Source organism: Betta splendens, chromosome 1 (genome assembly GCF_900634795.4).
Source record: "Betta splendens chromosome 1, fBetSpl5.4, whole genome shotgun sequence".
Classification (NCBI taxonomy): domain Eukaryota; kingdom Metazoa; phylum Chordata; class Actinopteri; order Anabantiformes; family Osphronemidae; genus Betta; species Betta splendens.
Window position 1 is genome coordinate 15,800,617 of NC_040881.3, and position 11,863 is coordinate 15,812,479.

At 50.4% G+C, this 11,863-nt stretch overlaps 2 protein-coding genes across 4 annotated transcripts; one reads left to right on the plus strand and one right to left on the minus strand.

The window, feature by feature from the left end:
* The first annotated feature begins 256 nt into the window (after positions 1 to 256).
* Positions 257 to 10,522, plus strand: gnav1 (guanine nucleotide binding protein (G protein) alpha v1). Of its 3 annotated transcripts, none has more exons than XM_055507814.1 (9): positions 257 to 696; positions 963 to 1,054; positions 3,621 to 3,713; positions 4,133 to 4,293; positions 5,197 to 5,325; positions 7,580 to 7,709; positions 7,783 to 7,854; positions 8,899 to 8,986; positions 9,513 to 10,522. In XM_055507814.1, exons 1-9 carry the CDS (start codon positions 639 to 641, stop codon positions 9,701 to 9,703), a joined length of 1,014 nt encoding a protein of 337 aa, XP_055363789.1. In that variant the 5' UTR covers positions 257 to 638; the 3' UTR covers positions 9,704 to 10,522. The 3 variants fall into 3 exon arrangements, with proteins under 3 accessions (XP_055363789.1, XP_055363792.1, XP_028984871.1); XM_029129038.3 differs by having other exon boundaries at positions 261 to 781; XM_055507817.1 differs by lacking the exon at positions 7,783 to 7,854 and having other exon boundaries at positions 257 to 781.
* A 50-nt stretch (positions 10,523 to 10,572) lies between these two features.
* On the minus strand, positions 10,573 to 11,788 carry npb (neuropeptide B). Its single transcript, XM_029129165.3, has 2 exons — positions 11,333 to 11,788; positions 10,573 to 11,048 (listed from the first exon to the last, which is right to left on the minus strand). The coding sequence occupies exons 1-2, from the start codon at positions 11,591 to 11,593 to the stop codon at positions 10,920 to 10,922; spliced, it is 390 nt and encodes a 129-aa protein (XP_028984998.1). The 5' UTR covers positions 11,594 to 11,788; the 3' UTR covers positions 10,573 to 10,919.
* Between the last annotated feature and the right edge of the window lie 75 nt (positions 11,789 to 11,863).

Genomic DNA, 11,863 nt, shown 5'->3' on the forward strand with positions numbered 1-11,863 from the left:
AAAACCCAACTGTTTTATAATATCATCACTGTCAAGCTTCCTGTCAAATAAACCCATTTTCCTTCCTGAATGTGAAAGTAAGAGCTTGTGATCACAGTAGGTGGAACTTCTCTTTATTACCCACTACAATTATACCAAGGCAACCACGAATTAGTGTTACCATAACTACTATTACAGTACTAATGTGCTTCCTGAGTACCTTCTCTGGTGTCAGGTAAAAGCTGGGTCTGCACAGTCAGCAGTTGAGAGAGCACGTCACTTCCCAGGGAAGTCCCGAGCTCCCAGCTGCGCCGCAGGGGAGGAGGCAGCGCCACCGTTTGGTGCTGCGCCAGGGCGGTAGCGCAGTTTGAACCGCGCTGGCGCACAGGGACGAACGGTTGGGAACGCACGCTCCCGCTGCTGGTTTCGACGCGCTGAAAGGAAAGAGAAACCGAGGACGAACGGCTCGGACCCGTGCGCGGACGCGGTGTGCCCGCGGCAGCGTTGATGGACGGCTCGGAAGATGGCTTGAAGTCAACTTTTGCGCCCTGTACTTGTGCTTGCACGAGCGGTGGGAGGACTCGGCGCGTGCGGGCTGGAGGAAATAACTCGGCTTGATTCCACTGTGGACCCACTGCTTTTGTGTGGCCCGGGAGGGGATGAGCGCTCAGCATGGGACTGTGCCTCGGTACCGAAGTTACAGAGGAGGAGAAGAAGGCGAGGACGCGCAGCGCAAAGATAGACAGAGACCTGTACGAGTGCGCCAAACAGGACATGAATGTGGTCAAAATACTCCTGCTCGGTGAGATTGAAGCTTGGCCGCCTGGCACTGGTTCCTACCTGGCTGTGTGTGTGTGTGTGTGTGTGTGTGTGTGTGTGTGTGTGTGTGTGTGTGTGTGTGTGTGTGTGTGTGTGTGTATGCGCGTGCATGCGCGTGCATGTGCGTGGAAGCCCACTATAACCACAGCCCTCATCCCCTTCAGGTGCAGCGGAGAGCGGTAAAAGCACCTTGGTCAAACAGATGAAGATCATCCACAGTCACGGCTTCAACAAGCAAGAGCTGATCAGCTTTAAGGTCGGTGACACACACACACCAGACACACACACACACACACACACACACACACACACTACCTGCCCGTTATCAGATCACACACTGTTAGCATACAATGGTTTCTGTGTTGGTGAAGAAGTGCTGCTGTTCCCATTGGATCCTCATAGAGTAGTAATGAAGAGCTGACCAATGCCTTCACCCCCTCAATAGGAGGCCTGTCTACACTGGGTTATTATTAGCGTAGCTCAGTGTCAGGACTGAGTTCAGAGGAAACAGAAGCAGGTCAGAGGTCAGTTTATCCTGCAGGCGATGGATCAGAAAGTCTGACGAGATGAAGGATGGGGAATCAGAGATGATTCCTATGGTCAGATTCAAGCTGCATGCAGAGGCTGTGTGTGTGTGTGTGTGTGTGTGTGTGTGTGTGTGTGTGTGTGTGTGTGTGTGTGTGTGTGTGTGTGTGTGTTTTCAGACCACTGGAAGCCAAATTCCTCCACTGTACATGGAGCTGGAGCTGGGATGAGGTGGGGATAATTCAAAACACACAGACACATCAGACATCATGAGGCGTTTTAACTGAGAGCTTGTCTTTGTCCTCCTCGTGCTGCCGCCCCACACTCGTCTGTCTCTCCTTTTATTTAATTACGTGGTTCGTCCTCGTGTCTCTACCTCATCCTCTCAGAAATCCCCATCGGGTCAGAACCAGGTCTGGTCAGTTTTATTCAGGCCAAACAGACCAGTCCTTCTTTATGTAATCAATACATTTATATAATCAGTACTCAAAGCTGTTTTGCATGTACAAGCATCCGTCAACAGGTTTTTTCAGATCTCCTTTGTTGTCCCCACTGTCAGTTGGCGCTCTTTTGTTCTCACTACACACTCATTCTCGTGTAAAAAACTGACACTAAGCCACGACTCGCCCTTCTCTTCTCTCCCCTGACCGTCCCAGCCTCCCACAGCAAACACAGGCACACCCTCCACTTCCATGAGCTCATCATCATCATCAGCCTTTCACACCCGTGGTTGTGTTGATCTGTTCCTCTTCAGTGGTCAGTAGAAGTAGGTTATCCCACAACAGAGATAACATGGGATGAGATGAGAAGGAGCAGAGCTAGGCCGCCCAGCGCCGGACTGGACTCCCTGATGCTTCTCCTTCCTTCTTATTATGTCTGTGGCCCTGCAGCTAGGTTTGTAGTGCATTAGAGCCGTGACGGGAGGAATAATGAGAGGAAAGGTAGGACGGGGCTCCTCTTTGTCTCATCCCTCCATTATTTGCTGCCAGAGGCTGTTGTTTTTACTGTGAATTGGCTGATGGACAGAGGATTGTCCCCTTCATTCTTCTACTGTGTCAACAGAACCGTGTGTGTGTGTGTGTGTGTGTGTGTGTGTAGCAGTGCTTTGCATTTTTCTCTCCTTTTTTTACTTCAGGAATTTCTTTATTGATTCAGGTGTCTGTGTGGACCACGTGCTTCTCAATAAATGTGACATATTTCACTGAGAGCCTGTGTTCGGTTGTGAACTCAGCAGAGCTTCAAACCAACAACCACTCCCGTAGTTCTACAGTGTTTGCACAACAGTCAGCGGTTAATGATTAAATACCAGGCCAGCACCAGTCCAGCCACATTCTCTGATGTTTGTTGTCTGCGGGCAGGAAGCTGAACGGAGAAGAGAAGACGAGCACTACTTTTATGGATTACAGGATTACACTGTCTACGAGTTGTAATATCCCCTCTGACACACAGGCTATCGCAAAGTTCCCACAATACGTGAGACCGTCAGGAAACGTAAGATAGAGGGAGGTGTGAGTCTGCTGGACTTCCTTCCTTGACAACTGATGGACACACACGTACACACACACACACACACACACACACACTGGTAACAACAGGGTGTCACATTACTCTGTTGCTGCTGTTGGATTTAGATTACCATATGAGATGACACTCCTGTGGCCCCAGGCCTGTGTGTGTAGGTGTGCGTTTCCCTGTGAAAATGAAAGAATGTGTGTTTGTCGTCAGCTGAAATGTTCCTGTGTTGTGCACACTGTTCATTACAGTGTGTCCACTACAAGAGAGGACGAGTAATAAACTTGCTGTACACTGTGACTTCCCTGCGGTTTGGTTCTAATCATGCTGTTCATCAAAGCACAACGTGGCCCTCGAGGCTTGGTTGATGCTCGGCTCCTCTGCCTTTTGTGGAATGTTTGGGAAATATCACTAAGATGACACATTGGCCTTTGGTTCCTTGTTCCCATGCCCTGAACATTGACCTGCTCCATTGATCGCTCCACAGCGCCTCTAGTGGTAGAAAACGGCAGCTGATATTTAATTTAATGAGTAGATGCAAAGAGGTTCCATGTTTCATACTTCACACACACACACACACACACACACACACACACACACACACACACACACACACACACACACACTTCAGCAGTTGAGGTTTGATACATGCTTGACTTGGACTCTTGCAGATGACAGCAGATTTGACCTCAGATTTGCAACAGTGTGTTTGTTTGTGTGAGACTGAAGTCGTGAGTCAATCCTGGCTGTCGATGAACTTGACCTTTGAGCTTTGTTTGGTGCAGCCTGCGGTGCTGGATAACCTCCTGACCTCCATGAAGTTTGTCCTTCACGGCATGGGCGTCCTGCGGATCAACCTGCTCAACAGCAGGAACAAGGTAGTCGTTCCTCACATACTCTTACATTCACTCCTCCGGATGAAGCTCCGTTCCCTGCACTGCACCCAGACCTCCAGTAGAGGGCAGCATCCTAGCGCTGCGGCTCCATCTGGCCCCTCCTGCAGAAAGGAAACGGCTGTCTGCTCTGATTATTTGAACTTTGTTGTCAGAAGTATCAGAGCTCATACATCACCCGCCCACTCAGCACATCCTGCTGGTGGACAAAGTACTTCCTCTATTATCTGTCACTGGGGTGTGTATGTGTGCTTGTCCATGCATTTGTGCATCTGTTCTGATTAAAAGTGACAGACAGAGACAGACGCAGGCCTTTCCCTTGTTTCTGCTCACACCCTTTTTTCCGTCCTCCATCTCGTCTTCCTCTAATGGTCCGTCCACTATCTGCCGCCGTCTCTCCTCAGGTCCACGCCCACTCTGTCCTGTCGTGTGGACGGTGTTTTGATGAGGACCAGGTGCTGTTTCCCTTCCTGAGCCATGCGCTGCACTGTCTGTGGGCCGACACGGGCGTGAGGGCCGCGGCCGCTCGGGGATACGAGTACGAGCTCAATGACTCCGCGCTGTAGTGAGTACACGCCGCTGCAGGGGTCTAATTAGCTGATGCCCACTGTCACTGGGAATGTGGGAGTGTGGAGAGAGGAGAGGGAGTGAGGGGCAACAGAGATAATTGATTAAATAAGTACACGCTTGTTTACTTTCGTGCCAAATGTGATGTGAAGACAGTGTTGGCTGCTCCAGGAGGCCGTCTCTTCTCATCCCCGGCCCCAGCGAGAGGTCTCAGGTCTGGGTTATTTACTGCGACGGGCCCCTTGGTTCCCACAGAGAACCAGCGTACATCACCATAACCCACTTTAATGTGTTTGTACTGCTATACTTCTGAGGACCCAGAAGAAGAAAGACATGAGAGATGTGTAAAGTTACAGTTCTAACTGCATGAACCATAGTTTGCTCATTTGCGTTGCACCAGTTCAAATGATTGACAGTATGTCGGCGTTTAGGCCTTTTGAAAAGTCGACCACTCAAACGTGACCCTCTCGATTACTGGTCCTCACCGAGACAGTAGAAACAGTCTCACACACACACACACACACACACACACACACACACACACACACACACACACACACACACCAGTGTTTGCAGTGACAAGAGGCTGATCCTGGAGGACGAGCTGTGAATGTCACAGGCAGTTCAGGCGTGCGTGCGTGTGTGTGTGAGATGCTCTGTGTTACCAGCTAATCTTTGTCTCAAAGCTGAGCCTCAGAGTGTTATTATGGTAAACTGGCTGTAAATATTCATGGCACTGAGCTGTTGCGCCCCCTGGGGCTCCTTTCTTATCACTGCACTCACTGATTCCTACTTTTACTCTTTTGATGTCAAGTTGTCTGCAGGTTATTGTGTTTACAGTCTTTAACCTTGCCCTCTCTCTCTCTCTCTCTCTCTCTCTTTCACCTCTCTTGTTTCCTAGTTTCTTTCAAAACATGACTCGCATCACGTCGCCGGGCTACGTACCCACCGAGACGGATGTTCTGCGAGTGCGGCTGAGGACCACGGGCGTCATCGAGACCCAGTTCAAAGTCAACCACCTCATTTTCAGGTAGTCGCCGTCCACACGCCATTTAACATACGGAGATGCAGGTTGAGGTTGCTGCCTCCCTCAGAGGATGCAGCTGTCGCATTAGCGTTGGCTGTGACGCCTTTATCTCTGACCACAGCGCTGATGAGAGGTGAAGATCAGCGGCTGTGATCAATAGGCCAATACGCCGCCGCCCACTGACGCCGTTATCAGTGCACAGCTCAGGAGTTTCACGTCAGGTGACAATATTTATTTCCAGTCAATGAGCTGGTGTCACACAAAGCAGTTTATCGCTCCCCGCTGGATGAACTCATTTCCTGAAGCTGTGTGTGTTTGTCACACTGTGGAGCACGGCGGAGGTTCCTCTGGATGTCAGTGACTTTCACCGTTAATATAACATCTGTATTTGTGGAGTGTAGAAGTGAAGGCGTCTCTTCGCTGCTTTTATTGGAGGAGTGATGGGCCGACGGGGACGCCGCGTGCTCGCGTGTGTCGACGGGTCCCATCACATTCTGCAGCTCTCTGTTTTAACGTCTCCCTCGATGGCACGTTTCATCCGGAGCTGTAATAATAAAGCGCTTTAGCTCAGCCCCTCATTCGTGCTCTGCTTAGCATATAAACGCTGTAGACGCAGCGCGGTTGTCAGCGGATGACTTAAGGCCGCGTGTTTGTGTCTGTGGGTGCTGCCGATGTGTGATCGTGATTAAAATGTCACAAGAAGGTTTGAGTCACTTTAAAAGTTGAGCGAGTTTCCGTCAGGAAAAGTTCCACCTGCTGCGAAGCGCTTTGATCCCAAGCGACGTGTGAAGATAACCGGTGGCGTTTCCTTGCGGTTTGGATGATGGCGTCACTAGTTTTTATGAAAAAGCATTTGTTTCCATCATTTGATCTCCCTCTGTATTAATGTGACGTCACCATTAAGCGATGGAGCAGCGGAGTCCCAGGTGGCGCTGCAGGATGGAGCCAAGCACACGCTCTTATCTCCCTCAATCCTTGAGCTGATGAATAATTGGGTTTAGAGGATTGGCTTGTTTTTGTGTCTGTGTCTGTGGAGTCATGTCTGATTTGAAACGATGAAGAGCTTTGCATACGTTGATGTAATTATTTCAAACTGGTTTCAAAGGGATTGGCAGACGTTGATGGTTTCCCCAGACAGAGTGAGGGCAGTCAGCAGGTCTACAGCACACGCGTCTGGACCACACAGAGGTTGACTGGTAATGGATGCTAGAATAGAATGGAGCTTGAGGGAATCTACAGATGTGTGTGAGACGTGTCCAGTGCCTCCTGTTGGTTTGGTGAGACTTAACATTTCTCATCTAAGCCAATATCTGTGACTTTCCAGTGACTAGTTTGCATACAGACACTCTAGTTGACCTTTGACCTTCGGTTTAATAGGGGTCACGGCTTGTTCCTTCATCATCAACTATCAGATGGTTGCAATTAAACGTCTGCATACGAGAGAGAATATTATACAACAAGAAAGTCGGGGAACTGTTCTTCTTACAGATGAGTTGAATCACAGTCTCTGTCAGATATTCCTGTACGTTTATGTCTCCATCAGGATGAGCCGTAAAAACATATGTGCATAAGTCAGTCCTCCATCTCCAATAATGAACTCTATGGTTCATGTGGTGTCAGACAGTTTTTAGTGTGAGTGAATTCCATCAAAAATCTCTGTCTCTTCCTAATGTGGTGTTGCCTTCTATCGTGTAATGGAAAATGTGTGCGTGCGTGCGTGCGTGCGTGCGTGCGTGCGTGCGCGCGTGCGTGTGAGCGTGTGAATCCCAGGTTTGCATCTGTCTGACCTTCTACATCCGGTGCTATATGTCACTGATTACAGCCGGGTCATGAACGCACCGTAAGCGCAGCCTTTCGCTCTTCAGCTGGAAATTGAATTGTGATAAAGGACGTCAGTCGCGATGAGAAGCCGTCCCACATATTCACAAGCCGGCAACATTCTGTAGGTGAAGCACAGAGCTGCCTACACGGCCTGATGAGCGATCGGCAGCCAGATGTTCCCCGCTCATCAGGGTGATGCTGCACCGATGATGATGATGATGATGATGCTGTAATGACTTCACGTCATCCAGCAGACAGCAGTGGCCGCTGCTGAAACGTGGTTATGTATAATGATAAAGGCATGTGGCACGAGGCAGGAGGAAATCTCTGTGTGGCCGGGTCAGCTGGGGGGTGGGGGGGGTTGGGTCAGGCAGCGGCGACAGGAAAAAGCGCAGCGCGGCCTCATTCGTCACCGAGCGTCTGTCCTCGCTTTCAGGATGTACGACGTCGGGGGCCAAAGGACCGAGCGGAGGAAGTGGATCGGCTGCTTCGAGGACGTGAGGGCCGTGCTGTTCGTGGTGTCGCTCAGCGGCTACGACATGACGCTGGTCGAGGACCCGTCCACGGTACGAGCCCCGCCCACTCGCGCCTGTGCGCCGCGAACGCCACCGGCGTCACTCACTGCCCTTCTCTGCGCAGAACCGCCTCCAGGAGAGCATGAACCTCTTCTCCTCCGTCTGCAACAACGTGTTTTTCCGCAGCACGTCCATGGTGAGAGCCCGTAAAGACGATCTGGGTTCAGGTTTCCTCATGACTGTTTATAGTGATAATAACTCTACACAGCTCTTGCATTGGGGCCTATGATGACAAGAATATAAAACTATATTAACATCTTTTCAGTCCTCAACTCTTCACTAGTGTCTCGTCTGATGGAGCTGATGGAACGACAGCGCTGCTCCACCACCGCGGCCTCGTCCTCCTCCGTCCTCTGACGCCCGTAATTAAACGCCAGGCCGTAATTACAGCACGACCCCCTCGTTTTCCATCCCCGCGTTCAGTAAATGATCAGGATGAAACTGCGCTGGAACAAGCTTGATCCCACTTAAAACGCGAGGCGCAGACGGTGACGCAGCTGCTGTCGCTCCGACGCCTCTTCTGATTAATCACGTGGGTCGCGTCTTATTCTGGTCTCGAGTTTGCAACTTGGAAAGTCACAAAGATGCTAAAAAAAAAAGTTTCACATTTATGTAGAAGAACATTCTTTTTTTTAATTCATTAGAGATAAATGCGTGCAGGTTGTGTGTGGGCCTGCGCTAACGGGCTCATTAACAAAAGGCTTCAATGACAGCTTTCTCACCGTGGGAGCGACATTTGTCACCTCCACTTTAATTCACTGGTCGCTGTGGCTGCTCAGCGGTAATTAAACACAAAGGTGCTGCTCCGCGTCCCCGTCACTGGAGGTCCCTCGTTATTAACACGGGCACTTTGTTAACCCGCTCGTGTTTGTTTTTGAGATCAAACGAGCAGGAAACGGCCGAAGCTGCTCGTGGTTTTAATTGATCCACCACCAAGACAAAGGTTCCGCTGAACGGCGGCGTCACCGGCAGGAGTCGCGTTTAGAGGCAGCGAACGTGTGACGCTGATTGGCTGGTTTGAGTTCAGCGGGTTGATGTTCTGTCTTTGTTTGGACTGGATGGATTTATGTTTTACACTGGACGACACACTGTGTGTGTGTGTGTGTGTGTGTGTGTGTGTGTGTGTGTGTGTGTGTGTGTGTGTGTGTGTGTGTGTGTGTGTGTGTGTGTTTTGTTGCAGATTTTATTCATGAACAAAATCGACCTGTTTCAAGAAAAGATCTTACATTCTGGGCGACATCTGCGCTTGTACCTGCGTCAGTTTAAAGGTAAGTCTGCTGGTTTACGTTCTAGTTCTAGTGACCGGTCCACATGAACTGAACCAGGCGGCGAGAACGTTTCTGTTAATTGGGTACACCTGACACCACCCAAAGAACCAATGTCCCACATCAGCATCAACAGACAAGTATGAATTCAGACCCAGCATAAATTCAATAACCCTCTTAGTCTTTGCTATAAAACAAATGTAAGATTTGAAATTGTAGATAAAATCCCGACCTTTGAGCCGAACGCTCACACTGGTGTCCGTCAGGGGGTCCTCGCATCGGTTCCTCTCACGCCTCGTGGGCTCTACAGGGGCGGCGTCTGCTCTGCTCTCATGCAAATGTCAATATAAATGCTAAAACCCCCGGGATTGGGGTCATCCAGCGTCTGCCTCACACTGACCTCCGACATGATGAAGTCTGATGCAGAGCCCCCTGATGCCACGACGGACCCCCACCGACAGCTGAAAAGGTTCTGCTGCATTCAGTGAACGCGGCTCCCTCTCTCTATAAACCCCATGCGCTCCTCCAGGTGCAGACTGCGACGTGGACTCGGCCGCTCGCTTCGTGGTCGACGCCTTCGTCTCGCTGAACGCGGCGCCTGACAGGCTCGTCTACTACCACTTCACCACCGCCACGGACACCGGCAGCGTGCAGGTGGTCTTTCAGGTGGTCATGGACACCATCATCAGGGAGAACCTGGAGGCGGTGTCGCTCCTGTGACCGCACACGCCGCCTGTTTCATCACATGCAGCCTCTGAGCGTTGGAGGAGGTTCTGATGGAACAAGCAGCTCGCTGGAGGAGGAGGAGCTCTCGGCCAATCTCACTGAACCCTAAAGTGTTGAATGCAAAACCTTTATCTCAGAAATGGGCATTTGTTTTACATTTGTTCTGCAAAAATCGAATGTGTATGAAGACTTGATGTGTATGTGTCATTCAGAGGCATGAGTTACTGCTCGTCACAGCCCGTTGGTGGAGCCAACGTTCGTAGCACAATCCCCCACGATCGCCCCTGTTGCTTATTGACCTGAGCTCAAGCAGCCGACGCTGTTTTCGGTGGAATCTGTGCCTTCGCCCGTTTTCCAGACTCGTAAAAGTCAGCGATGACGCCGAGAAGCTTTAACAATAAAAATGTGAAATGTGTGTTAGGAAATGTTTGGTTGTTTTAATGTTTGATGATTGTCGTTGCACACACACGTAAATGCTGGAGGAGTAAGTCTGGGTCTGGTCATTGTCCTGTTACATTGTCTGTGCTTATGTTCTCATAGTGTGACAGCAGCAACGTGATAATGGCCGATAACAATAATGAAGGAGAAAGACATAACAAAACACAATAAGTGCCTTTCTATGAACTAGTTCTGTTGTTCTGCAATTAAAATGTGTAATATTCATGGATATGTGAAATTTGTACGTGCTCAGTTGTGTTTTATATTCTATCTCCAATCTTTGAGTCTTGTTTTCCCAGTTACTGCTGTTTTATGGTTTGGACAAAATATGCTGGAACTACGAAACCGAATAAACGGAAGAGGCTGCCAACCTTACGGTGATGAAGTATTGTCTTTCCAGCTCGGCATTTACGGCAGAGACACAGTAGAGTTAAATAACCACATTTGTTCGTTTTAATAAATAAAATAAATTAAAGCACCTTCTAACAAATCCACTCTGCAACTTTCTGGACATTTAATACATTTTGGCAGTGGTGGGTACATGTGGGGTTAAACAGCAACACACGCCTCTCCCGCACCGTTTCTCTCATGTTCCTGATGCGCACCCAAAGTGAAACTGAACAGAATTCGCGTTTTAAATGAGAATATTCAAAGTCCGCAGCGGTCCAGCGTCGGCGGGGATCGGCTCTTCCTCCGCAGCCTCAGTCGCTCGTCGCTCCCCGTCTTCCAGACGCGCTCCCCGGCTCCCGGCGGCACCCGGTCCGACCCGGACTCACGCGGACAGACAGTCCAGGGAGTCGAGGGTGAGGAAGACGTCCGCCCTGCACTGAAACGTGCCCGTCCCGTCCCGCAGCAGCTCGCAGCTCTTCAGGTTCGGTGAGATGTCCTTGACGCAGATGGCCTTAAGAGCAGGAGGAAGGAGACAATGTGAAGTTTGCAACCAAGGTCCACTGAGTGGTTCCATCTGTCCTGTAGCTCCGATAAAATACACGGACTCTAAGGATTTACTGGTTGCGTATCACGTTTTATGACCGTTCTGGATTAATTGCGGTTTAATTAAACCTTTACGCACGAGCCGTTTAAGCTCTGTGGGACTTTGCTCAAGTGTTTGTTTTCTCGCCTGATGGAATGAAGCAGAACCACAGCGCGCGACGGAGCCGCGCGGTCCGCAGCGTCTCCACTCACCATGCTTTTGAGGATGGAGATCTGTCTGCTCTCCGGGATCACGCTGCTCCCCGCTGTTTCCCCGCTGTCGCTCTGCGTCTCCTCGGACTCGGACCTGCGGACGTACGGCGACCTCCGGATACCGGACAGCAAACCGGAGGCACGACCCACCGAGTAGTACGTGGGCCCGGCCGACTGCTTGTACCAGGCTTCGGCTGGACGGCAGTGGATGAGCAGGGAAAGCCCGACGCACACCACGGCAAACAGGACGGACCTCTCCATCGCCTCACACCTTATCGGCACTTTTACCTGCAAGGAAAAACGGTCCTTCTCTAGTCTGTTCCTCAGCTTCTCAGCTGCCGAGTTTATGTTTTGCGGGATGATCGGCAAAGTTCGGGGTCTTTTATGGGCTGGTGCGACGGCGCTGGACGTTCGTCAAATCAAAACCAAGGTGGGCGGATGATGTGTGGAAAGAAAAAAAGACCAAACTCGATGCGATCCTGGTCTGGAGGGGAGTGCGTGTGTGTGTGTGTGTGTGTGTGTGTGTGTGTG